This window comes from Apostichopus japonicus, chromosome 4, assembly GCF_037975245.1.
Source record: "Apostichopus japonicus isolate 1M-3 chromosome 4, ASM3797524v1, whole genome shotgun sequence".
In the NCBI taxonomy this organism is placed as follows: Eukaryota; Metazoa; Echinodermata; class Holothuroidea; order Aspidochirotida; family Stichopodidae; genus Apostichopus; species Apostichopus japonicus.
Window position 1 is genome coordinate 18,915,984 of NC_092564.1, and position 25,551 is coordinate 18,941,534.

General features: G+C 37.7%; 2 protein-coding genes across 4 annotated transcripts in view; one reads left to right on the forward strand and one right to left on the reverse strand.

Annotated features, from left to right (window-relative positions):
• LOC139966708 (deoxyribonuclease-1-like) overlaps positions 1-4,234 on the forward strand; it is a 23,266-nt gene extending 19,032 nt beyond the window's left edge. The window contains exon 8 of the mRNA XM_071970006.1: positions 1-4,234. This exon is cut by the window's left edge and continues 2,443 nt beyond it. The gene's annotated coding sequence lies outside the window, so the exon portion shown is untranslated.
• LOC139966706 (uncharacterized) overlaps positions 1-24,121 on the reverse strand; it is a 24,374-nt gene extending 253 nt beyond the window's left edge. The window contains exons 1-16 of one of the 3 annotated variants that reach the window (XM_071970005.1): positions 23,879-24,121; positions 20,839-21,056; positions 19,033-19,220; positions 17,606-17,814; positions 15,926-16,067; positions 14,532-15,397; positions 13,369-13,479; positions 10,994-11,110; positions 10,275-10,451; positions 9,941-10,110; positions 9,354-9,424; positions 8,278-8,467; positions 7,313-7,421; positions 6,710-6,824; positions 5,982-6,136; positions 1-5,097 (exon numbers count right to left, since the gene is read on the reverse strand). The exon at positions 1-5,097 is cut by the window's left edge and continues 253 nt beyond it. In XM_071970005.1, the coding sequence (XP_071826106.1) occupies positions 4,435-5,097; positions 5,982-6,136; positions 6,710-6,824; positions 7,313-7,421; positions 8,278-8,467; positions 9,354-9,424; positions 9,941-10,110; positions 10,275-10,451; positions 10,994-11,110; positions 13,369-13,479; positions 14,532-15,397; positions 15,926-16,067; positions 17,606-17,814; positions 19,033-19,220; positions 20,839-21,056 (3,501 nt within the window). In that variant the 5' untranslated portion in view covers positions 23,879-24,121 and the 3' untranslated portion in view covers positions 1-4,434. The other 2 variants (XM_071970003.1, XM_071970004.1) reach the window with 2 other exon arrangements.
• Positions 24,122-25,551: the final 1,430 nt, after the last annotated feature.

A 25,551-nucleotide genomic window follows, 5' to 3' on the forward strand; every position in this document is an offset into this window, starting at 1 on the left:
CGTAACGTAAAAAAAATTAGTTTCAGTTAAAGTATTATTGTTTACCACAAACAAGCTCACGAGAGAGAAATAAAGTTAGTACAAACGAAGGAGAGTACCCATGTCCTCTTACAAAACCGTCCTCTCACAAGAGGCAGTTAAAACACTTGTCAGGCAACAGTCACCATAACATGGGGGAGGGGGGTAGAGTGGTCAACTGGGTGTACCTGTGCAAGGAGAAGTTGGCACAACAAAGTTTTAATAACAAGCATGCAACACCATAACGTAGGTTATCTAAGGCGTGTGTGTCCACGCACACATACACACACACAGACAATGATACTTTAACAGCAAACATATTGTCAGATCCACAAAACACAATATACTTACAATAATAATAATCAATGAAATACCAGCTTTGCTTATAAAATGATCTTGTCTAACATCTCTAAAGTAATTCAGTCACAGAAATTGTTCACCTCACAACTATAGTTGAATGAAGAAAATCCATAATGTCAAAATGAAATGAGCTTCCTACTATGTAATATATGATATTCCTTTTAAGAGTCTTGCATATACCACATCAGATCAAGAGGATGATATTCTCCCTTAACCTATTACCCTTTTACTGCACCCCATCTCTCACCCCCTCTCTCTCTCTCTCTCTCTCCCTCTACCCAGATGTAATCTCTCATGAGTTGTATTTAGCAATACCCTAACCTCTTCAGAAAACTAAAGGTGATAAAAATGTTCGGTTGCGTTCGAGCCCTGAACATTTAAAGTAGGTGGGGATCACAGGATGGTATGGTACACTGGCCCTCAAGTTTCATAACTTCAACTGTCAGCGGGATTTTCAGGTACCTGATTTCTTCACCCCACCTGGCACTTCATATGACCCAACTTATGTTAATCATAAAAAAAATAGGGTTGTTAAAAATAACCAAAACGGAACAAAACGACCTTGAAAACAATATTCTTTCAAAGCGGGGATGAAAAGCATAACACATCATTGACAAAATGAACAAAGAACAAAGTTACCATAGCAACTAGGAATGACGTAGAGCGTTACTATCGCTAACAAAACAGTTAAATGAAAGAATTAAACAAAACACAACGAAAGAAAGAATAGGAGTAATAATGATTCATTCAACTATAGAATTCATGCCAATAACAATCAAGATTAGTTGAGTTCACAGATAATGGTGTAATTTACAGAACTACCATTTCTACATATATCCTTTACATGCTCCAATGCGGTTGTTTTATTAATATAGTACCGTGGAATTGATTTGCCTTTACAAAACCAACTTAAAATCCGTAACAGGATGGGGCACAAAACAACCCTGATACTTCATTGTCGTTTGGAGGGAGAGAAAAAGGGGACTACCCCAATAGTTACAAACTCCATTTTTCTGGTTAAATTAACCTTCATGCTTGCCTACCCACTTTGTTCCATAATAGCAGGTTATAGCAGCCTCCATTTTCTAAAAACAAAATTGTGGTAAAAAAACTGTCCCTCTTATTATGGTCTTTTTGCTTCACTTTCTTATCAGAAACCTATCAGTAGAATTCATAATACCAAGGTCAATCATATGCATTGTAGCTACAGTATCAGGCTAAAGCGACGTTACATGTCAATTGAATAATTCTCTCAAAGTTAAACAACCAACCACTTAATCAAGAAACATCTTTCCTTTGCTAATATCTAAATTAACAGTAACAGTGACGACAACATGAATGTTTAAGCAAATACTTTCATAAGGCTAATGGCACATTCCCTACAACCAAATATATTTACTTAACAGGTTACAAGTTGCAAGAAAGCACATTTTTTTTAAATAACACTCATGGTTTAATAGCCAGCACAGAATCCAAGCACCTCTTAATTTGTTGTAGTATTTCTTGCTTCAATGATATGAGAAAGTACTACCATACACACCAAGAGTTTCAAAACTTGTTACCTTACAGTTACTTCTTACTGTTACAACACGGAAAATATAAATTATATTATATTTTAGTAAAAAATCCAGAAATATTGTGTCGTACTTAATTGGCCAATCTTTAAAAAATTGATGGTTTCTTTCATAGATAAAGATAACCATGAACTAAGATGGTACTTTCTGCTGCCAAAAATCCTCTGAGATGATATAACTGAAAAAAAAAAAACTTTTTTCACTATCTGATATTTAAAGACTGACATAGCGTGCATGATTATTAGAAAATGTTACTTGAAGTGGTAAACAAATCGATGCATTCCCTTCATCTTCAAAGCAGTGTTTTGACCCCGGGATCACACATCTCCCATGCTCTCCAACCGAGCAATAATTTTCTTAGTGAAATAAAAGTTAGTGGGTTTGTTCCTTGCATGAGCTTCTTCATTCAGAGTCAACAGCCCTAAGTCATCCAGTTCTTAGTTGGAATTTAATCTCCCGTCATTTGTTTCAGTGATGTGGATGTTTAGACAAACCTCTGAGGTACCTTGTGAAAACACCATAGATAACACATCAGTTGTATTAAATACAACCCGGAGAATGGAAGACGAGTAAATTTTTCAGAGAAATTCAAGACCTTTTTAAGTTTACCTAGATTGTCAGCAAATTGGAACAAAAGAAAAATAATTACTTCAACGTGAAGATATCGTTTCAAGCACTCCATAATGAATCAGAACACCTTAAGGGTCTCTTCATTAATATTGTTTTACTCATTTTCACATGAGAACCCCACTACCATGATAAAAAACCATTACAACAAAACATAAAAATATCCACTGCTTTGATATTACCAGCTTCAAGGACCATCTTTTATTAATGGCTTATGGAAATATTTAAGATCTTATCAAACATTTTTCAAAGAAAGAAGGAGGAAAAAAATTAAGATTTACAAAAATAGAGCCAAAAGAAAAACAGGATAAACAAAGAAGGGGAAAAATATCATAATTATTTCTTCCTGAAGGCGAAAGGAATTTTAAAATCCAGTCTTGCCACAGTCATGACTTGTTGTTTTAGATATATTTACATTTATAGTTATGTTTTAATGACATGATGTCTTTTATCACAAGCTACTATTACTAAAGTTACTATCTTAAATAATTTCTATTAAATCAACTTTTTTTTTTTCATTTTTTTTTATACAATAAACAGATTTAATATACCGACTATGACGACATGCAAAAAAAAAATCGATACCGTACCTCTCAACGACTCGATTAAACATTATACAGAATAAAAGTCTGCTCAAAAGTTACAATAAAACTGTTGGTAACATTTAAAATATGACATATCACAGGTGCGCCTGGAATTAAATATTCCCCTCTAGGGGAAAAGCTCTAGGGGGGTTTACCACCAAACTTGACAGATAGTGAGAGTTTTATATTGCATAGCAAGTATAAAAACATGTGATTTTGTGCCTACCTTTTAAAGCACGGTGACTAACCCAGAAGATAACACAATTTACTGAAAACGTATGCATTGGTCTACTGTTGCATGTTGTTGTTTTTCTTGTTAGGGATTTATACAAAACTATCATAATGATAATTATTTCAAAAGAAATATAATAAACCAACTGCAAGACAATCCAAGGAAGGCAAAGAACCATACAAAACAAGAGGATGTTTCGACTTCTTCCTGAACCGTTTGCTAATTTTACACCGATATTAAAATTTTAGCTATAGATACCAAAACCAGAAACTGATACCATTTAATTTCATACATAGACTTCACAATAGTAATAAACTGTTTACAAAAAAAAAAAATATATTTCTAGTAATACCCTACCAGAGAAGGTACAGTAAAACAACTTTTCTTGAGGGAAAACTGCTATAACATGCGTTTGTAGATATAAAACTCACCAAATTTTGAACAACGAAGATTAATTATGGAACTGAAAAACAAAAGAATACAGACCATATATGCTAGAGTACTGACTACATAATTAATAATAATAATAATGATAGTAATAATAAGTGGAAGAGAAATCAAAATGGAGCTGCATTTACTAAAGTCACACAGATATATTTTTCTTTGTTGGTTTCTTGATAATGAAACTTTCAACAATTTGACTATGATACATTTTGAAATGTGTGACCTCTACACTTCCTAGCTGACTTGTAAACGAATCGTACCGCCATCATCAACATCTAAATCCAATATTAAGAGGTCAATGGATGACAGAGGCGCAAAGCGACATACAAATAAAATCATAAAGAATTATTATAAGGCACGGCTGAAGTAAACAATATAACAAATCTTGCCCCCCCCCCAAAAAAATCATCCCCAAAGAACTTGAAACTTAGTGACAAATAAACTAATTACGTATCCATGAATCTAAGCAGGACATAGTTCAAAACATTATTGCTTCATTCTGCTTTCTTTTTGCAAACTTTGTCAAAATTACCAAATTTCCTTTAAAGGACAACACCTTCCCTTTTTCACCTCTAGGAACGGTCATCGGGTTTTCTTACTCATCCCCTATAGAGAGATTACCAACCTGCACCTGTGTCTCGGCGACCCAGTTGTTGACTCGCTCTGTGGCGCTGACCTCGGGAGCCAGGGGCGCCTCCGAATCCTCATATTCTTCATCTTTCTCATCCTCTTCTTCCTCTTCCTCCTCCTCCTCATCATCATCTTCATCTTCTTCATTCTCCTCCTCTCCCTGGGCCTCCTCTTCCTCTTCCTCGATGTTCCTACAGGACTGATCCTGCGACGACACCAACTGCTTCCTCTGCTGATCCTCCACGGTGCATGCAGACGCCTCCGAGTTGGTCTTGGAGGCGGACTCCTCCAGATGGGAGGAGGCGGTGTCCACAATCTCTTCGCTCTTCGCCTCCTCCTGTGGGTCCTCGTCTCTTGTGTTGTTGTTGCTGCTGCTACTGCTGCTGTTGTTGTTGTTGTACTCCTCCTCGTCCAGGTCAGGCTCCGGCTCTGGGTCGTTCTCCGAGATGGGTTCCGAGATGAAGGAGTTGAACGAGATGCCGCTGCAGTTTGAGATGTTACGCCGATGGCCCAGGTGCTTGCCGATGTTCTTGGACTTCTTCTCAATGTCTCTCCTCTGTTCCAGGAGGAGCATTTGGTATTCCTCGCGAGCTGCGTTCACCAGACCAATCAGCTGTTTAAAGATATCCTGTGAGTTACGAGACCGAGAAACAAGGTAATAACACACCTATATTCTCAGATCGAAATGTTTAACACCCATAATCATTTTTCAAACACTAATAAAAGTATATTAAATGCTCTCCAAATGGAGAGGGGCAACAACAAAAAACCAAATTCTAACAACAACAACAAAAGTAGTCATTAATTTTCTGGTTTTGATCTATGGTCTCCCTGCCAAGTGAATTTGGTATAAGAGTATGCAATGACTCCACCTCAAATCATGTAACTTTTAATGTTTTAAAATATTAGGGTTCAATATCAGGGTTTTGTCAATTGCTTAGCTAATTTCTGCAGCTTAATCTACAAAAATCTTTTGTCCTGTGGTTTTTTACTGCATAGGCTGAAACTGGTTTCAGTAAATTAGCTTTCAGCCTGATTTCAGCCTGTAGTATCTTATAATATATCCATTAAACCCAGTCTAATACTTCTCTCACATGTTATATCTATAATATAGATAATAGATAATTGAATAACCAATTCATCCACAGTGACTTATAAATAAAATAAACTTGTAGTGATTAATAAACACTACTTGGACAAATAGGTTCATCATTGTTCAAGTTCAACCTCAATAGGTTGAAATGCCACAATAAATGCATGGATTTCAGGAAACAACCTTCTCTGATTCCAAGTTCTGTTGTTCCTCAGAAAGAAATGAACGTATATAACGAAAAAACAAAATTGTGCCACAAATTGCAGACACTTTCTTACAAATCAATCAGTGAATTTTGGTTATGCTTTGCCCAATTTTTTTCCCCCTTCTTTCCCATTTATTATTTGTATTATATTTTTCTTCTGGTGTGTCAAACTTGGCAGAATAATGACCTTCGGCAAGGTACGGGAACAACCTACCTCGGCTCCGTTGTGGTTGAAGACGCCGACCACACTGACCGGTACGATCTTGTTGACAGCTCGTCCGAGAGAGCTACGGCAGAGGGCAAAGACCACTGGGACACCTTGTTCTTGAGCTGTCTCTGTGATATTTTGCAGGACATCATCGATACCTCCTGATAGAACAAGATCAACAAAGTTGGAAAACAGCCAGATCGATACATTTTTCTTTGTCTGTTTTTTTCCCTTTATTACTGCATATTGTCGTTATATTTATAGCTAGATTACAGACGCAGTTCTTGTTCCCGTAGCAACAATGAAGGGGACCACATCTTTTTTTTTAAAAACCCATCTCGACAACGTAGATTCTTTACGTAGAGAGAAAAAGGGGTACCTTGACCCATTCCCCTCTTGATTAATGCACAATGTCTCTTGGTGCAGGGCAGAATATGCAATCCTGTTATATAAATGTCACTATAATTAATATAAAACAGAAGATTATCGAAAACTAAAGCAAGCAGTGTTTTCATACAGCTTCAATTTAGGATGGTTACTGGTGATGCTTTCTTTTTGAAGAATCAGTAGATCAGAAAACATGCCAGGCTATTTCCAGAAACTCAGAAACAAAGCACATGACTTTCAAAAAAAAAGAAATATCTTCTTTTTTGAATTTCAATATTATGTTTTTACTTCTTGCTGAATTTTGTTTTCTTTTGTTATTGAAAGTCTCATAAAATATGGCTCCTTACCCTTGGACTGGATCTTTTCCAGATTGGTGGAAATAATGATGCAAGTAATCTTCTTCTTCTTGAGATGTTTGCTGACCTCTCGTAAACCCATCACTATCCGTCTCTTGGCCTTGGCCTGAGGGAGGAGATTAAACGATAACATGACAACGGCTAACCTGACTCCATCTGCGACTAAATATTCTAATCACGAGTAAGTCATCTACCTTCTCTACACCAGACAGGGCTGGAAGAAATACTTCTACAGACCAGTGCAGTTATTAATCAAAAAGATGACCTTGTGGGGTTGGTGCACTGAGCTCTTATGCAAGGAGCATTGCAATTTCCAATAGAGGTGAGTTTAAACAGAATGAAGAAAGACTGGAAGGGATTTTCCGTTGTACAAATCTTACCATAACGCATCATTGAAGTTTGTACACCTGTTACTTGCAATAAATGTCTCATCTCTCTAAAGACATTTATTGCACAGTAACAGGTGTACAAACTTCTATGATGTGTTATGGAAAATACCTTCCAGTCTTTCTTCATTGTGTTTCACGATTCCATCTACTGTCCCATAATTTTACAATAACACTGGTGACAGGGAAAAAATGAAATAAAATGTACCTTGATTGGACCATCTCTGTTATACTGCCTCTCCTGAAAACGGACCAGCGTTTGAAGCAATGTGGTACAGCAGTTATCAATGTCCTTGGAAATGATTTGCTTACAGTATCTAGAGATAGAAAATTGACTCAATGGTAAATGTGGTAGCTACAAAGCTGTTAATCCAAGCATTTCATACATCAAAAAAGGAAAAAATATTATACTGCACTGTGTACTGTACTGTAACTTGCTTTACTGTACTGTACTTTGCCAAACTGCTCTGTTGTGTACTGCAGTTCTGAGCTGTACAGTTCTGTACTGTACTTTATTGTACTGTACAGTACTGTGCGGCGCACTCAACTGCACTGTACAGTATTTTGCTGAACTGTATTTGGTCTGTACTTTACTGCACTATTCTGTTATGCATTTTACAGTACTGTACAGTACAATTATGTACAGTACAGAACAGTGCTTATTTTACTGTACTATGCTGCATACTCAATTGCACTGTACAGTATTTTGCTGTACTGTTCTGTACTATTCTGTTATGCACTGTACAATACAATAAAGTACAGAACAGTACGGTACAGTACTATACAGTACTGTTCTGTACTTATTTATACTATTCAGTACTGTGCTGTGTACTAAACTGCACTGTACAGTATTTTGCTGTACTGTTCTGTACTATTCATCATGCATATTCTTTTGTCTCCATTTCTGTTCTTTTCCTGTGTCCTGAGGTAAATATTCGAATAGGTGAAATAATTTCATCACTAAAGAACACTGCTTACAGTTCCAACTTTTTAGAATAAACTTTAGTCCGAAGAAATACAGGGTTGACAAAGTTTTCACATTTCTCACCTTCTTTATTTAGTGCTACAATATTTACCATAACCAAAGCTAACATCCTCTTTCTGTCTCTACATATTGATCACAAACTAAAATTCAGTTTGACTGAATAGCTAAAACAATTCCGATATACTCACTCTCTCCACTTGTTACTGTGAATTCGTTTCAACGCCAGGACCTCACTCTGCGAAGAATTACTGCCTCCGCTCGACACCGAGAAGTTCATTGCTGGCGAGGGAGGGCTAAGACTAAGTGGATCCGGCTGGCTAAAAGGTGAAAGGTCACTATGGCTCGTATTAATAGAGAGTGAGTTGCGATCACTCGGAGCTGCAATTACAAGGACAAAAAGGACAAAGGCATTACTCAGTTCAATAAATTTAACATCAAGCCTAAATATAATAATAATAATTTTTATATAGTGCTAAACAAACTATGAAATAATTCTTGTAGCTCTTAACAGAATATAACATATATGCTTTGGTGAAATGATACGTTTTGAGAGCTGATTTGAAACCGTTCACAGTATTGCACATTTTGACATGTTCTGGAAGTGAGTTCCACAGGCACGGTGCACTGGATGCGAATGTTCTCAAGCCGTATTGTGTTTTTACTCTAGTATTGTGGAGCACATTGAGATTCTGACAGATATCATATCAAATGGGTTAATTCCTTGGCACTGTTTTTACCCTTTTTGATTCCTAATGCTAAAAGTCTTTGTTACCACAGATGTTTTCATGTGAACCAGGCCACGAACACTACTGGACTAAGGGAATCAAGTTACTTGTTTCACCTAGTTTTTTGGCATGACTTCCGAAACATTTGTAAGAAGTTGAAACGATATTTATTTGATGAGATGATGTTCTGTAGTAAGACAATTCTAATTTGCTTGTTTGCTTTCCTGTTTAGTATTTTTTTTCTTCGTAATGTTTTGCTTCTCATTGTTGTGCAAGTCGGGATCGTTGTATCTGAATAGTATTATTGTACGTTTTGTCTCTGCGGCTGCACTGTATGTATTGATATTGTTATGTACTATCAAAACTAAAGATAAGAAAATATTAAATTGTTAGGCAATGATTGAGTTGTATTGTAATATTAGAGAACTCACAAAATTATCATGTCTATTTGTATAAATGTCAAATGAGTCAATAAAAGAGATGAAAAAGAATAAAACGACAATTCTAATGAAACATCTGTAAAAGAAGATCCGACTTACCGTCTTGGGAGAGCGCAAATCTGCTGTCATAGCAACTAGAGTCCAAGTCGGCTGTCGATTGAGTCAATGCACTGTAAGGGACAAATCAAAAAAGTTATACAAATATACAAAAAAAAACAGTCGCAACAAAATTTGAAATTACTCGCCATATTATTTCCATTCAATGACAAAAACAATTTGAATTATATCTACTTGTAGGATAATTTTTTTCAAATTTTGCATTTTTAACAAAATTTGAAAGTTTAGGCAGACTCCGCTTTATGTTTATAATTTTTCTTCTGTCCATGTCACTGAGAAAGTTACTCAAATGAAGCTAACTATGCAGGATTTTTTTTTTTTTTTTTATGTTTTGGTTTTGTTATTTTTTGTTATACAACCACTCAATGGATGAATGGTGGGGGGAACAGGGTCAAAGAGGGAAATACCATAGAGACACTGAGAAGCTATCAAGCAAATTTTGAACACTTAGCAACCATTTCGTAGGAGGACATAACTACGATACTGCCTGACTTGCACAAGACCATATTCGGTGAGCACGGATACAAGAAAAAAAACCTGTGAAAAATACAGCAAACGGTTTTCCTCACTCTTCATTATCCGAGAGTTTCTTCTCCTGCAAATCTTTCATTCTTCTCTTCTCTAATCTCTCAGCAATGATGACTTTCTTCATCGCGCTCGGTTTCTTCTTGATCGGATTTTCCTTCATTTTACCCTTCATGACCGGAGCGGACGAGTCCAACGGATTAAGACCGATCGACTGAAATAGAGAGTAAGAGACCGAAATTACTTTCCAGTCCTGAAATGCATTTCACAGTTTCTGCTGTGTCATACCAGTCTCGTCTATTCCGATTAAAAAGATACTTAACATAGGAACTTAAAGATTTCCATGATGAAAGTTATATACAACAGCATTAGTCTTACCTTCTTCAATCCAAGTTTGTCCCTCTGCATGGGGGGCACCCTGTTATTTGGTAGGCTGTTCATTGGGCCTACACCCCACTTAGGATTCTGTTGGTAAGGCATGAGGGGTGGCTGGTTACCATATGGTACCCCGGCTCCATACATGACAGGTCCATATGGTGATGGCTGGGGGGTCTGCTGTACCTTCATGAAATAATAATTGGCAAATTTAAAATTCCCCACATAGACGATAATAGATGATATCATAGAGATATCATAGATGATAAGTTCATAATATTAGTGGCACAAACAGGTGCAGAGGTTTCTTACAATTTTCCATGTCAAAGTGCTCTAGTATAAAGTGAGTAACTCAGCCCTATATTTGCTCCAACTTACTCCAAACAGCTGACATTGGTAAGACACAGAGTTTCTAATAGGGATCCAGGGAATTCAGTAACTTTTATGGAAAAACAATTTTTTTCCCCTTTCTTTCTTTCTTTTCCCTTTTCTTTATATTATATTTTTTGGGCCTTTTCAAGATACTCTAATTTGTGAGATATCATAAACAGGATACTGCATCGATAATCATGTCCATTTTTTATTTTTTAAACCAATTTCTCTGTTTCAAATTCTGCACAGAAATGAAAACAATTGATCATAAGACAAAAGAACTAATAAGGATCATAAAACAAAGGATAATAAAACAAGTGAGCAACAAAGCAGAGTGTTATCACACTTACATTGGTCCTGTTAAGAGCCGATACGAGCTCTATTTCCATTGTCCTCTGACTCCGTTTGCCAGAATTTCTGGCCGGCTCTGGCATGTAACCATGGGTGACTGCCTGATCTTGAAAGTCCTATCAAAAATAAAAATATATAAAAATATGATAAAAAAATTATAAGAAAAAACACATACACTAAATATATATATATATATATATCTATTTATATATATATATATCTATATATATATATATATATATATACAAGAGCATCAATGATGCAGTATCTCAATACTGGAAGTTCTAATTTCGATTCCTAGTTTCATATCTTTGCTCTGTCTCTACAATTATCAATATCAATATATATAATATTTTGGTCATATAGTTTGACGTCAATGACAACAGTCAAATAAGAAGAGGCGAACAACTCGACCATATTCTTGATGCCCACCTTGAGAAAGTTAGGCCTATCGACCTACTGTACGTTACTGTAGACTGTAGTGGTGACTACCATCAAAACTGTGTACACTTCCAAGTATCAAAACAACCCACGTTTTTCCTTCTCAATAATTTTGACATGAAGATTTCGTGGATTAATGACTTGGAAAAAATAATGTACAAGTAGATTACAAGTTTTTAATTGAAAGTGATGGGTGGCCTCCTCCTCTCCTTATAGCCACCCCAGTTCCTCTCCATTTTAGTATTTTCTTTTAATTCTTTGAATATTTGATATCAAACATCACAGGTTCAAAAGAAAGCTAAACATACTTCTTATAACCTTATAGTTATACATCTTATATCCTTATAAATAAAACATAACCGTATCCAATTTTTATAGTCTTATAAAAGTTGTGATGCTATGGCTGGCTCCTCTTTTATACATACTCCAGTGAAAAAAAATGTGATAGATAATAAATTTTGTTCTTAATTCTTTTCTTTTTTTGGGGGGGGGGGTTAAAGAAATATACCAAACAAGCTGTTAATTCATAATGATGCTTCATTCTAGAAATGCACAATATACACTCTATTCCAAATTAATAGTTGTTGTATTATACCATTCACAGTATGTTAAATTTATGGAGTCACAGTTAAAATATAAGTTGGAAACTTAAGTTAAAATTAAAACACACTGTAAGGCAATCGAACAAACTTACTGCACCCTGGCCCAAAACTGCCTGAACACCACCAGTACAATGCTAATGTGGCCATTACTAAATGAAAGTCTAATATAGGATGCACTACTGTAGGCCTAGCCTAAACTTGTAAACACAACAATGTGTATACGTAATTATACAAAAATACCTGATGGGCAATCAAACAAACTTATCATGACTCTTGTCTGAAAAACTACCTGAACAACAGTACAATCCTTAAACTGATATTACTAAAACCATGGAGCTATAAACAGACGAAGTCCTAATATAAATTAAATGTAGTACGACAATGTGTATGAAATTAGTGTGCAATACACTACCAGTACCAGAAGCATATCTCACAACAGTATAGAAAATTGGTCGCGAGGTTGGCCATTTTCATATATCTAACATGTAGCTGCCATGAGTCCTAACCAATCTGCTACAAACCAGAATTGGAGGCGGGGCTTGAGTCATTGCCAATCTGCTACAAACCAGACTTGGAGGCGGGGCTTGAGTCATTGCCAATCTGCTACAAACCAAACTTGGAGGCGGGGCTTAATTATCAAAAACAAGGAAACAAACAAGTTTTGTAGCGTGTGCATAAAAGCCTTGGTTCAACGGTTTTTCAGAGGGATTTGGCCAAATTTGGACATAAATCGGTGAAAAAGTCATGGAATGAGATACAATTCTGGAATAAAAAATAGTAACTTTTGTTGGCCTATATGATATATGCTTGCTCTGGAAATTTCAGAGAAAAAGAACTTTGTATGAAGACGCTGAAAATTTTTCAAGAGAAGAGAGAGTCCCACTTACTGTTACAATATCTCTATACATGTAATGTATTGCGATAATAACACATAAAATAAATATATTTATATATATATATATATTTTAATGTTGCTATTAATGCTTCATAAACTACCATGTTGGCATATTACATCACCTTTGCCCAGTCACCAAAACTGCTCTGTTACCTCCTTTTACGTTGACTCAACATTTTACAGTTTGTTCATAACACAGAGGGTGCTACGGCAGAGTTACCCTTTAACAGTGTTATACGCATCTAATTAACATAATGAGTTTCTTTTCTTTTATATCTTTCATATTAGTATATAAAAGATGAGTTGCTTTTGCCTTGTCAAGTTACAAAAGAGTTTAAGAAACAACATGAACTGATAAAGAAAGGAACAAGGAACAAAACCAAATAAAAATTGGGCCTGCACAGCGAGAGAGAGGTTGGGGATGGGGATGACATACTTGTGGTAGCTTCTTATTCTTCTTCCTCAAGATTTTTCCTTTCATATCTTCTGACTGTACCATTGGGCCACTGACATGTCCATCTTTCTCACTGGATGTGTCAGAGTCAACCTTTCAAAGAAAAAAAAAAAGAAAGCTTAAATCAGAAAAAAAGACAACATCAGCTGAGTTGCAACAAAGACGTCACTATATTCCAAACGTGCCCTGGGCTGAATATTGGTACGGCTTGTAAAAACAATGGACCATATTCGTGAAAAATAATCTGAGCAGTGTATGGGACTGGTGAGGATCTAGCGAATAAAAATTTATTATCAGTATTGATATTATCAAACCATAGCTTGATGGTCTTGACGGACCAAGTGAGCTGCAGAACCGTCCATCATACATAAAGCATACATATTCATTGTGTTCTATTAGGATAAACATACCAACTCACCAAGGCAAAAAAAAAAAAAAAGTCTCTATTTGCAGTGTAACTACTCATGCAAACACATCAACCAGCACAAACTATATAGTTGGCTTGGTGCCAATATCATGATCACAATTATGTGTTCAATTCACTACACGGAAGTCGCACCCGTTTCCAAAATGAAAGTAAACACTCGGTCTATGATCGATAATGCTCTCATAGCAGGTGTACTTAAATGCATAACCTATACGAATATTCATAGATGTCCACCCCCAACCCCCACCACTCTCCTCTGGTCAGGCCTATGCATATAAACCCTCCTAGAGGCTTATGATGGTTATCATCATTGCTCAGTTCTTACGATCATTACTTCAATTAATATGGTAGCTGCTTTATGTGAGTCGACCAAAAAAAATATATATATCGAAGTATTGTGAAGGTCAATCAACTACCTATAGAAGTACCTAGAGTGACCGATACAATCATCTGGTCTAGGAAGCCAAGGGGGAGGTATACCACCAGGGAAAATTATCTCAAATGGGCCCCCTTTTTGAAGTCTGTATTTTTTCTGCAATATCTTATGAAAATTTGAAAATATGTTTCCCCCCCCTAATCGAGCCCTGGTCCTTGAGCTGTGTTCACCCTGTAGCCTCTCTCTCATCGGGCGATGGACTTAGTGGGAAGATAAATTTGCAACTCTACCAAGTTTTTATCAACCTAAAATGAAAATGACTTCATGCTGAGGGTTTCTCACCTCGACGGTGGACATCAGTTTTTGTTGTGCTATGTTGCTGAACGAGGGAGGCCGAGGGTAACCCCCGCAATCTGGTCTGAACCACGCCACGGGCGGGGCTACAGGTAACTCTGGGTACTCGCTGGAATCGTTGATCATCGGTGGAGGGTGCTGATGAGATTGCTGCAACCAGACCGCTTCACTCTTCTTCTTCCCCTTCCTGACTTTCTTGTTATCCTGCCGTGGCCTCATCATGCCCGCCTCCATACCAACCATCTGTTGTTGTTGTTGTTGTTGCATGGGTTGAGCCTGCATAGGTGGTGCCTGGGCCTGGTAGGGCATCTGCGGGTGGTGGTGGAGAGGGCCCATGGCATATCCCTGCGAGGCCCCCTGCGGTTGTTGTTGTTGCGACGGCTGGTGGGATACCATACCGGCGAAGCTGTTGACGGGTCCTTTCATGGGAGCACCGTGCACTTGTTGTCCGTTCATCATAGCAGATGGCGGCAGAGGCCATTGCTGCTGGTAGGGAGACAGATGAGGCTGTTGGGGAGGATGAGGCTGGTGGGGAGGACCATAACGCTGGGAAGCCACGCTGGCATAACTCTTCGATCCAGAGTCGGCCGCGGGACCCTCCGACGACCAGTCTCTCCTCTCTTTAGTGCCATCACGCTTGGTGACCGGAGGGTAAGCTCCCATCCCGCTGTATCCACTATCGCTATCCTGCGGTCTGGTCTCCTCCTCCTCCTCGCCCCCTGATTCACTGGACGAATCCCCACCCTCCTCACCGGTCTGGTTACCGGTTGATTTTGTGACCGCCCTGGCACCTGGAACCAGCTCCTCTATGGGCCGTTCCGATAAAGTCTTGTTGGCTATGTGTTCGGGAAAATCTGCAAGATCAAAAGAAAGAAAGATGAAGATCAGAGGATTTCTTTTCTTCGTAAATCAGTTTCCAGGCTTCACAATTTTTTCAGAGGATGTGTCCAAACCGTGGTAGGAACAGGGAAGTCGTTCATATCGCATAGAACTACTCACATCACAAATGATTCGTACAATCTCAAAACTTGTCACGCTGATAAGAATTACATATTTATCACAATCTCAGACTGTGCATGTTTTATTCCTCTGTTTGGCAGACAAAAGTATAATAAATCAATCGGCAACGACCGACAGTGTAGGATATTCACAATGTAACCGTTTACATATATTACAGTGGGTGATAGGGGGGTGGGTCTATTGTGCTTTACCTGTTTGCGAGAATGCGAAACACTGAGAATTATCCTCCGGGGAATCAAAATGTACCATATATAATTGATATCGGCATTACGTGAAAGGGATCTGTACTAGAGAAAGGCATCATTATGTTTTGCAGACAAATGAAGAGTTTGCTAGCAAAATGGATTGGTTCCCCGTAATACCTGTTTGGCATTCAACCTCTGTGTACACCACTGTTTTCTTCTTCTTGATAGAATCCAACTCTGCGGCCACTGCTTCACATCCCACGTTGGACTGGTCACTATTGTACCTTTGATTCTTATGTTTGTTGTTACCAGAATAGTGCTAAGAAAAAAAGAAATAGGAAAGTTTGATTCTTAAGTTTGTTGTTACCAGAATAGTGCTAAGAAAAAAAGAAATAGGAAAGACTGAATTCTAATGTTTGTTACCAGAATAGTGCTAAGAAAAAAATAAATAGGAAAGTTTGATGCTTATGTTTGTTACCAGAATAATGATAAGACAAAAATAAATACGAAAGTTTGATGCTTATGTTTGTTACCAGAATAATGATAAGAAAAAAATAAATAGGAAAGTTTGATGCTTATGTTTGTTCACCAGAATCGTGCTAAGAAAAAAAATAAACAGGAAATCAAAGTCACATCATATATCAGATAACAGCATAGCATAGCATCTCATATATCATACCATGTCATTTTCATATCTTGAATTATGAAATAGGGTCTATCGATTTGGTTTTCTCTTCCATTTATTTCTCTACTACACAGCCTTGCACTTTTTCTGTCAAAACTGCATTTTTTCCCCTTATTTCTTCAAGGGCTGTGGGGGAAGACTACTTTTGGCTAGTATAGTATGAAATCCTCTTCGAATGAAGTTTTTTATATAGAAATAAATAAACATGAAATGTATGCAGCTTCCCTTCAGACATTCACGACCCTATCTATCACCAAACCATAACGTTACTTCTAAAGGCTCAAGCAGATCCCACACAATAGGCCATTATCAATTGTTATTCAAAAGGGCAATACCAAAACATAAATATCAAGAAGGAACTCTGACACAAGAGACTTTGAGATTCTAAAATTAGTCATCTGTGACAATATCTGGGATTTTGTATACATTCTAGAAGACGCCAATCCCCTCTTGTTGACGTGTCTACACCTTTGACATCAGTTAACTGGGAATGGCAAATATCTCTTCAGATTTTGGGCTAATCAGGGGACTAAAACTGAGGTTGGTTAAAAACCTAGATATTATACAGTACTTCCCAAGGCCAAAATACAACCCCCCACCCCCCCCCCCCCACCCCCACTGTTACTTCCTTGTGTCGATTGTGTAAAATCAAGTTTGCACATAATGATGATCACTGATATTTGTGTGACTTGGAAAGCTCTCGGTACAAACCTGTCTTTTGATGTGCGAAAGAAATGAAATACAAACAACTCTTTTTCAAACTTTGGCATGAGCATGCAAATATTTTGTACTCACACCATTAACTGAATTATTTACACCGTACCATCAACTAAATTATTTACAACGCACTGTCAACTAAATAATTTACACCACTATTATCAAGAGAAAACTGTTTTTACTTTAGACAAATTTTGCAATTTGAAATCCTGTCCAATAAAAATCCCCACCCTCCCCCCCCCCCCAAATCAAGTTTTTCTACTGTACACTTTGAAGATGTAGCGTAGTGTCGGTAGTAAAGTTCCGTAAGAAATGCTCTTTTTGACACTTTGGGTGGTAGAATGAGAAGTAAAGAGTTCACTCAAGATAGGTAGAGGAGGAACGTGTGAGTGAATACAAAGACGACGGATATCACACTCAGTCTACAAATCCAAAAAATGATAGTTTTACTGCACCTTGTGCCTTCCTTGATTTTGGTGTGACTGAGGAACAGAGATAGGATAATTCTGTGGTTGACTGTATGGCACCTGGTACTGCATGGCAGGTTGAACGGGGGTGTAAGATGGACCGTGAGGAGCAGGCGGAGGTACATGGCCCTGATAGGTTGGCACACTTGTCATCTGTTGCTGAATATTTTGTGATGGCATGTTTGGATAGTAGGAAGCTGAAAAATTGATGAACAGACAGATATCTTAGACAGTCAGTTATTAATCATTTAGGAGATGTACAGTGAATGAAATTCACTTACTGTAGTTAAGTGAATGATACATTTGTAGTTGATTTAAAAAATGTAAAAGGCAATTGTGAGAGATGAAGAGATGACAAGAGTGTATTTCAAGAAAAACACAGCAAGTTCCAGTTATCAATATTGCACCCCTCCCCTCCTCCCCTCCCTCCCTCCCTCCCCCACACACATACACACCTTAAAATTCAAGATTATACAATTCCTTCTTGGTATACAAAATTAAGTGCATTGCTTCAATCATGAAGGGGTCGGTAGGGTGGGGGAGGAAGGCAAAGGCAGGGGGAGATTGTAATTTTGTGTTCATATTGCCAATAAAGTATTACGTGAATACTGACCCAACAAAAATCAAGACATACAGTAGGCTCTCCAAATGGTGTGGATGTAAAAACAATTTTAGCCACTTAATTAAAAAAACAACACGAACAACAGTGCATAGAAAATTACTGTACTTGCTATAATCACGTTTTCACTGGCATTTTCCTGAATTACAACAATTAGTTACGATCTAGGCTTTGGAGAGCAGCTCAGTAACATTTGCTGATCATAAGCAGTAATACAGGGCTTATGTCAGGTACAGGAATCACGCAGATTCTTTGACCAACAACTGTTAACCGACTTATCACGTGTTTACGACTTTTATGTCCACTGGCATTTCAAGGAAGAAGTGATGGGGTGTTGACCCAGAGGGAATGAGGGTCAATGAGGGAGCAGTGTTAAAATGATACCAGTCAAATTGGCTATGGAAGATTACAGTAGCTACTGTAGTACAATATCAACATGGAAGCATGTGATGACATTGATGATCACATCGCAAAACTGCTATGCAAAATTCACAAACTTGTACGATAACAAAGATAGCAGTTTTTGTACGTACAAGAATCAAATCTAGTATTTTACATGAGAAACTCTAACTGCCTTTAAAACTGCTGCCCAAAATTGGTAGACTAAAAAATTATCCTCTAGAAGTTCCGGATCAAAGCCTCAACGGGAGCACTGAGCACAAAGGCCTGCCTTGTGAGCATCTCGGAAAATGTTGACGAAGAAAGCCCACGGAAGAAGATGAAAATAAATAAAGTTCTTATTGGAACAGATATATAATTTAGGGTTGTTGTTTTTGATACGTGTCCATCTGTGTACCTGAATAATATGGATCCTGGTATGCAATTCCTTGTTGTTCTGGCATAGCTTGGTACATTTGAGGAGCCTGTTGGTAGCCATCGTAGGGATTGCTATGGGGGTACGGATGGTTCGTCTGTGGCATAGAGTAGGGGGTAGCAGCTGCTTGTGTAGGCCCAAAGCCCTGTTGTCTTCCATCTTGGGGGATACTGTAAAAAATATAGAAGACAGCATAAAAGATAAAAAGACATTTCTATTTTGAATGCAATGTACAAACAAATTTGCGGTGTTCCAACATTTAGGATACAACAACTTGGTTCCACATTATTACGAAACACGGTCAACACACCGTGCAGTGCACGTATGAAAGAAGTTATAGAAGGGGCAAAAAAAAGGGATATGATTGACTGCATCACCAACTGCTTTATTTTTTTTTTTTTTTTGGTCTTTTGAGGGTTTCTTTGGCACCAAAATAATAAAATCTCTCAGGCATAACACCCTTCTCAACTTGTTTTTATTTGTCTTTGTCTTTGTCTTTGTTTTTTTTTTTTTTTTTGTCTTTTCTTTTGTCTGTTTTTTGGGGGTTTGTTTTGGCACCAGAATAATAAAATCCCATAACAAAAGTTCATAAGGTTTATTTTGCTAGAAAAGTAGCAACTTATGCCTGATTTATTGCTTACAGCAACGACTAGGCAGTTTGGTGCCTGGAGCTGCTCTCCTGTAAAAATTCTATTAATAACAAATTTTGTAATGATGACATAACTGGATAAATATAGAACAGGACTATGTCATGATGTCATATTGGCACAGCAGTTGTTGGAACGGTGGTGTACCAGCAGTGGCATGGTACAAGCAGGAATTTAGTGATAATAACTAACTGGTAGGAGTGTACCCAGAAGTGTTTAACAAAGGTGTTTACAAACAAAGCCCTCTCAGGGCAACCAAGGTTCCACTAAAGCTATGTATACAGTACAAGCCCTTCGTGCCTGGATAAAACCTTGTCTATCCGCTCTTGATCACTACTTTTGCAATCCTTCCTACCAGTTTATGTAAATGAGGAGAGAAGCTGAAAAGGAGGGTGGGAGGGAGGGGGGGTACCCAGCAATAAACTGTAAGTTAATTCAGAGTTGTCAAATAACAATTAAGTCTGGTACTCACTAAGGTGGATCTTACACATTTAAGCTTAAAATATGCAGTTCATCCCAGCTTTACATAGACTGTAAATTTGAGTGGGGTGGGGTGAAAACGGTTACTGTATGTAACTTTATTGATGAAGCAGAACAACTTTTAATTTCTTGCAAAGATGCTAAAAAGTTCTTCATATTTTACAGTATGAACTTGCATGTACTGTAAGTCACTCAGTACTGTAAAAATGATCGCGTAGTTAAGTCCAGCACATCAAAGTCGTCGGAGTCCTGCAATTACTATTTTTCTCTGATTTTTCATTTCTTTAATTTTCCATTGGTAAGGTCTTTCAACCAAAGGGTGCCACTGAAAATGTCTGTGCCTAGTGACAATCTAGCTTCCGTGGTCTCCAGCAACATTTTGAGGACATTTTTTTTGAGGAAAACTAAAAAAGGAGAAGAAACAAGACCACTAATTTTTGTTGATTTTCACTGGAAAATGGATTAACATGAGTGTTAAGATTTGACATATATGTTGGTCTACATCCCAAGTCTGAGTCCTGGTTCTGCACAGCCGAGTCAGGGCTCTAAGTACGAATCCATAACAAGTAAAAGACATGGACTTGAGTACTACAACATTTACAGTACATAAATACAGTAGTATTTTAAAGAACAGACTAGTATGTAATATATTCGTACTTACCCAGTTTCAGTAACATACGGGTAACAGTTGACCATGTACGGCTGGTAACCGGCCTGGTTACTGCCGTTTGGCACTGAGGGCGGTGCAGCCCCGACTTGAGGACCGGCCGCTATATAACCTTGGGTGTTTACATTTTGTGGGATGGGGTACTGGTTGGGAGAATTCCCATGGAAGACCTGCCCCGACACGAAGGGCGCTACGTCAGCTGAGAGTGACATCTGGAAATGAGGAAATAATATTCAATAAAAAGCTTTGACTTCTAAAAGTTATTATGAATATAACTTTCAGAAGTCAAAATATTTCATGTACAGTACAGTACGTACAGTGACTGTCATGTTTAATATGTAACAACTAGTTTGTGAATAAGTTTGTTTTTTTTTGTACTGTGCAAAGTGAAAGTCACAAATATAGTTTGCTGAACAATCCTTTTACCGGTGTGTGAGATAGTTGACAGTCTTGAATCGAGGCCAAGGCCGTCTTAGACACAGTTAACCCCTGGCTAAGTATTGTCACACTACACACACACCCAAAGTGCTCCACATACAGTATGTACTGTACACTAGTCTAATGCAATGCAAGAAAATATGGTGGAGCACACATTACCTCGCAGGTCCCGATTTATACCCCTGGGTGAAAAGGGGGTATTGAGATGAAGTTTCATGGCCAAGGACACACCTTAAATATCCAGGAAGGACGTGAACCTGAAATCCATAAATTGCAAGTCACTGCCCGTCCTAACCACTTGATAACCTAGTGTACAGTACTGTATGTACAGTATATACCCTATAGATACAGTATGTGTAGGCTCATAGATATAAACAGTTCAGCTGAACAGTACAATACTGTATTCATGACAATAACTTATCCATTGTGGCACAAGTGGTAGACAATCAGGTAAAATGGAAAAAAAACATTCATGAAGACATTCTGTATATACTTATTGTACGGGAAACTGTTACCTGGGTAACAGTACTACAAAGATGACATTTATATTGAAGGTACAGTTAATATTAACCAAGTTTGGAATGGGAGTGGTAAACTTGTGGGAAGCTGACCACCCAAACCCCAAAAAGCTGTTTAAGAGACCAGAGTAGTACATAGATATTGCAAGAGCATGTAGAGTGAGGTAGACATTTTTTTCCTCGATTGACCATTATTATTTTAATAGACTTAAGCTAAAAGAATTCTGCACTGTCTGAATCAACAATCAGCAAATAATAGCAATGAGTTTTGTTGAGTTTAATCCCTGCAAGTTTTCACTATTTAATCCAAGCCTTGCATGAATACTACACCTTTTTTTTGCCCCTTCTTTTTCAAACAGATAATTTCAAATAATTATGCAATTTTTGCTTTTTTGAATATCGATCAAATGGATACAGGTACAGTACAGAGTAGTTCAACGTTTAATAACAATGGCTACTGTGCAGAAGATGCCATATTTACAGGCACTTAGTTTTGCACATGTACTGTGCTGTAAGCTGCTGGGCTTGATCACTTATACAGTAAGAGGTTAGAACCAGTTTGGTTGCTTCCAGGCTGACTGCCAGGACTACAGTATATATATATTGTAAAACAACTAAAAATACATCACAGTGGCCATGGAGATGTAAGAACACTGGAAAACTTTTAACTGGAAGTGGGGGATAATAAAAAGTCTCACACAGATGTCAGAAAAAGATGAAAGAATATCTATTTAAATATGAAAAAAGGGTCACTTTATATGTTTATATATATGCAAGTAACCACCAGCAAAGAAATTAAGAACTGCCACATTTGAAAAGGGATGAGAATTGTTGCTGGATGCCAGTAGGAATTGGAACAACCCAACTAGTTTCAGGCCTCCCAGAAACAGACAGTGCCATTTCAGTTTCAGTGTAAAACAAAAAATTGATACTATCTAAGTCATCTATATAAGTAATGGTGGCCTACAACAGGTAACAGTACTTAGTAAACTTGTTGCTAGCCATATTTCCCAAGAAATGGAGCTGTTCTTTAAATCTAAAATTTTAGTACATGACAGTATTAAGGCTTTGGAGAATTAACATAATCGTAAATACTGTACATGTATGTGTTGTTTCTGAACATTTATTATGAAGTACTTAAGCCTACTGGAATGAAGAACATTAGCTTACTGTACATATATATTATATATTAACAAAACATTTTTAAAAGTTATCATATTTTCATCTCCAATATATGAAGCAAAACCCTTGCTCATTCCTACGAACAGTACGCTTTCACACAGGGCAGTAAGTAATACAAGTCAAGGACAGATCATACAGAATCACAGTAGGTTTCTAGGTTTACATTCCACTTTCAATTTGCGGTCTTGGGTTAGCAACAGAAGGATCCAAGTTGCTCAAACCAATGCATTAGTAGCTCTATGGTGTGGGTATTTTCTATCTTTATATGTAAATGTAAATCATGTAAATATATCACTTAATAATGATCCATAAATCCAGAGCCGATGTCAGTGGGACTATTAAACCACACATAGAAACCCCCCTAACTTGGGCAAATTACACATCTTTATTTACCTTTGGGTGCAAATCAATCCATCCTGACTGTAAGTGATCTATTTTTTCTCCACTCCTCTTTCCCTCCCCATCCTCCCACCCCTCCATTCCTTCTTTCCTTTAGTGTCTGGGAATGAACTTACCAAATTCCTTTAAGACTTGAGTAGGCCTTTTGCAATTTCAAGAATGCATTCAATACAATCTCTCCTAAGGTAACGTTTGACTATCGTATAGGCTACTGCCAATGGTAAGTGGTATTGGTAAAGTAAGACACAATTATATGCCCCTATGGCACGAAACTGTATCCTTCACCAAGCCTTAACGGTCCAAACTTTGTGTGAGACGCACCCGGTCCGACAAAATGTTAACAATATGTTCAAATACAGAGTGTCGATGAATTTTGGTGTAGTCAAAAAGTTATCAATATTACTATAGAACGATGATGGTACGTACAGTACTCCAAAATCCAATGGAAATAACATTTGGATAGGCGAGAGCCTAACGTGAAAAAGGGTTGTACTTACAGTGCACAATAGGCTACTTTACAAAGTCACGTAAAGACAAGCTCAGCCATCACTCGTAAAATGAGCAAATTGTTAACTTCCCAATGTTTTTAATTCGTATACTTCTTTTCGTCTCAAAACCAAGAAATCTGCCAAATTAACAAAGTGTCTGTGACCTTAGCATAATCCACCAACGCGATCTTCACTCCCTTGTTTTTTCTCTGTGCGGTGTTTCGTTGTACAAGAAAGTTTACGTCACTTATACAGTAGGTGAAGGTTGTGACTCATCAACGATCGGATTACGAAAGGGAATTTCCCGATTTTATCCGGTATTTACAACAATGAGAAACTATGCGTGAACTTCCAGGGTGTTGTTTCCAAGCTTCCCGGAGGTATGGGCGGCGATCATGTGGGGGGGGGGGGGGGAGACGAGGGACTTTAAATTAAAAAATAATGCGTGAGATTATTTATCCAAATCATATATTGCGGTAGCTTAAACTTCATCCCACACATGCTGCATCAGGTAAATAACACTTCGTGGCGAAGGGTGCGACCGCCCCCCCCCCCACCCTTGAGCATATTTTTTGTATTTTTTATGATATCGCTAGAAAATGCTTGGATGCAACTTACAAGGCCTGGGAAGTGCCATTTGCAGCGATCTGGGAGGCATTTTCGGCCAAAATTTTCTTTTACGCTTAGCGCCAACTCATGGTTTTATATATATATATATATATATATATATATATATATATATATATATATATATATATATATATATATATATATATATATATATGTGTGTGTGTGTGTGTGTGTGTGTGCGTGGGTGTGTGTGTGTATATAATATCACGAAGCGCACACACAATTTTGGGGATGAAAGTTGCTACGCGCCTGCACCCAAGCAAATGTCCCCCCAATATTTGAAACAAATCGCCGCCTCTGCTCGGAGGACAATATTATTTAGCTACCTGTCTGTATGGGAACTCACGGACGTAGGCCTACAAGTTATGGTTGTTCCAACATCTAGTATGCCCGCTGTAATAGATCTTAAAAGCAAGTTATCCGCAAGATATACAACCAGTTGCACCATGTCTGTATATATAGGGCCGGCCGGATGCAGCTCAATATGATTCACAAATTAACGGAAAATTGCTAGTTGCGTTTGGACTTACTAATATGTGAATGTTTGGACATCCTCTAATTGTCTCACTATGTACAACCTGTTCGAAAAAGAAAGAAATCAAGTTGACACTGTTTCTTTGAAAGTAAGGAAGGAATACATGATAAGGCCTTTCGTACCAAAATGACTCCCAAGCGCACATGAACATAGCGTAAAACCTCCAATCAACTAATTACAACCACTACTCAAAATATTATTTGTCATATCCATCGTTTAATGTTGTTAGACTGTTAGCGACTTAGTTTGGACCATAACTAGCTGGGATCATTTTAGGAAGACTATATGTGAAGAAAAAAACTGCACGAAACACAACAAATAGTGTTATGATCCAACTGCCTGTCTGTGCGTGTCTCAGTGTTGATCATGGATTAATATATATTTCGAGGCGATGACAAACCAATACTAGTAAGTTGAGTCTCGTCTATCCGACATGCTCAGTGATTAACCTCCGCCACGTATCACGATCTTGCGCAAGGTTTATTGCTTCTTCGAAATTGTTAATATTAATGTCCTT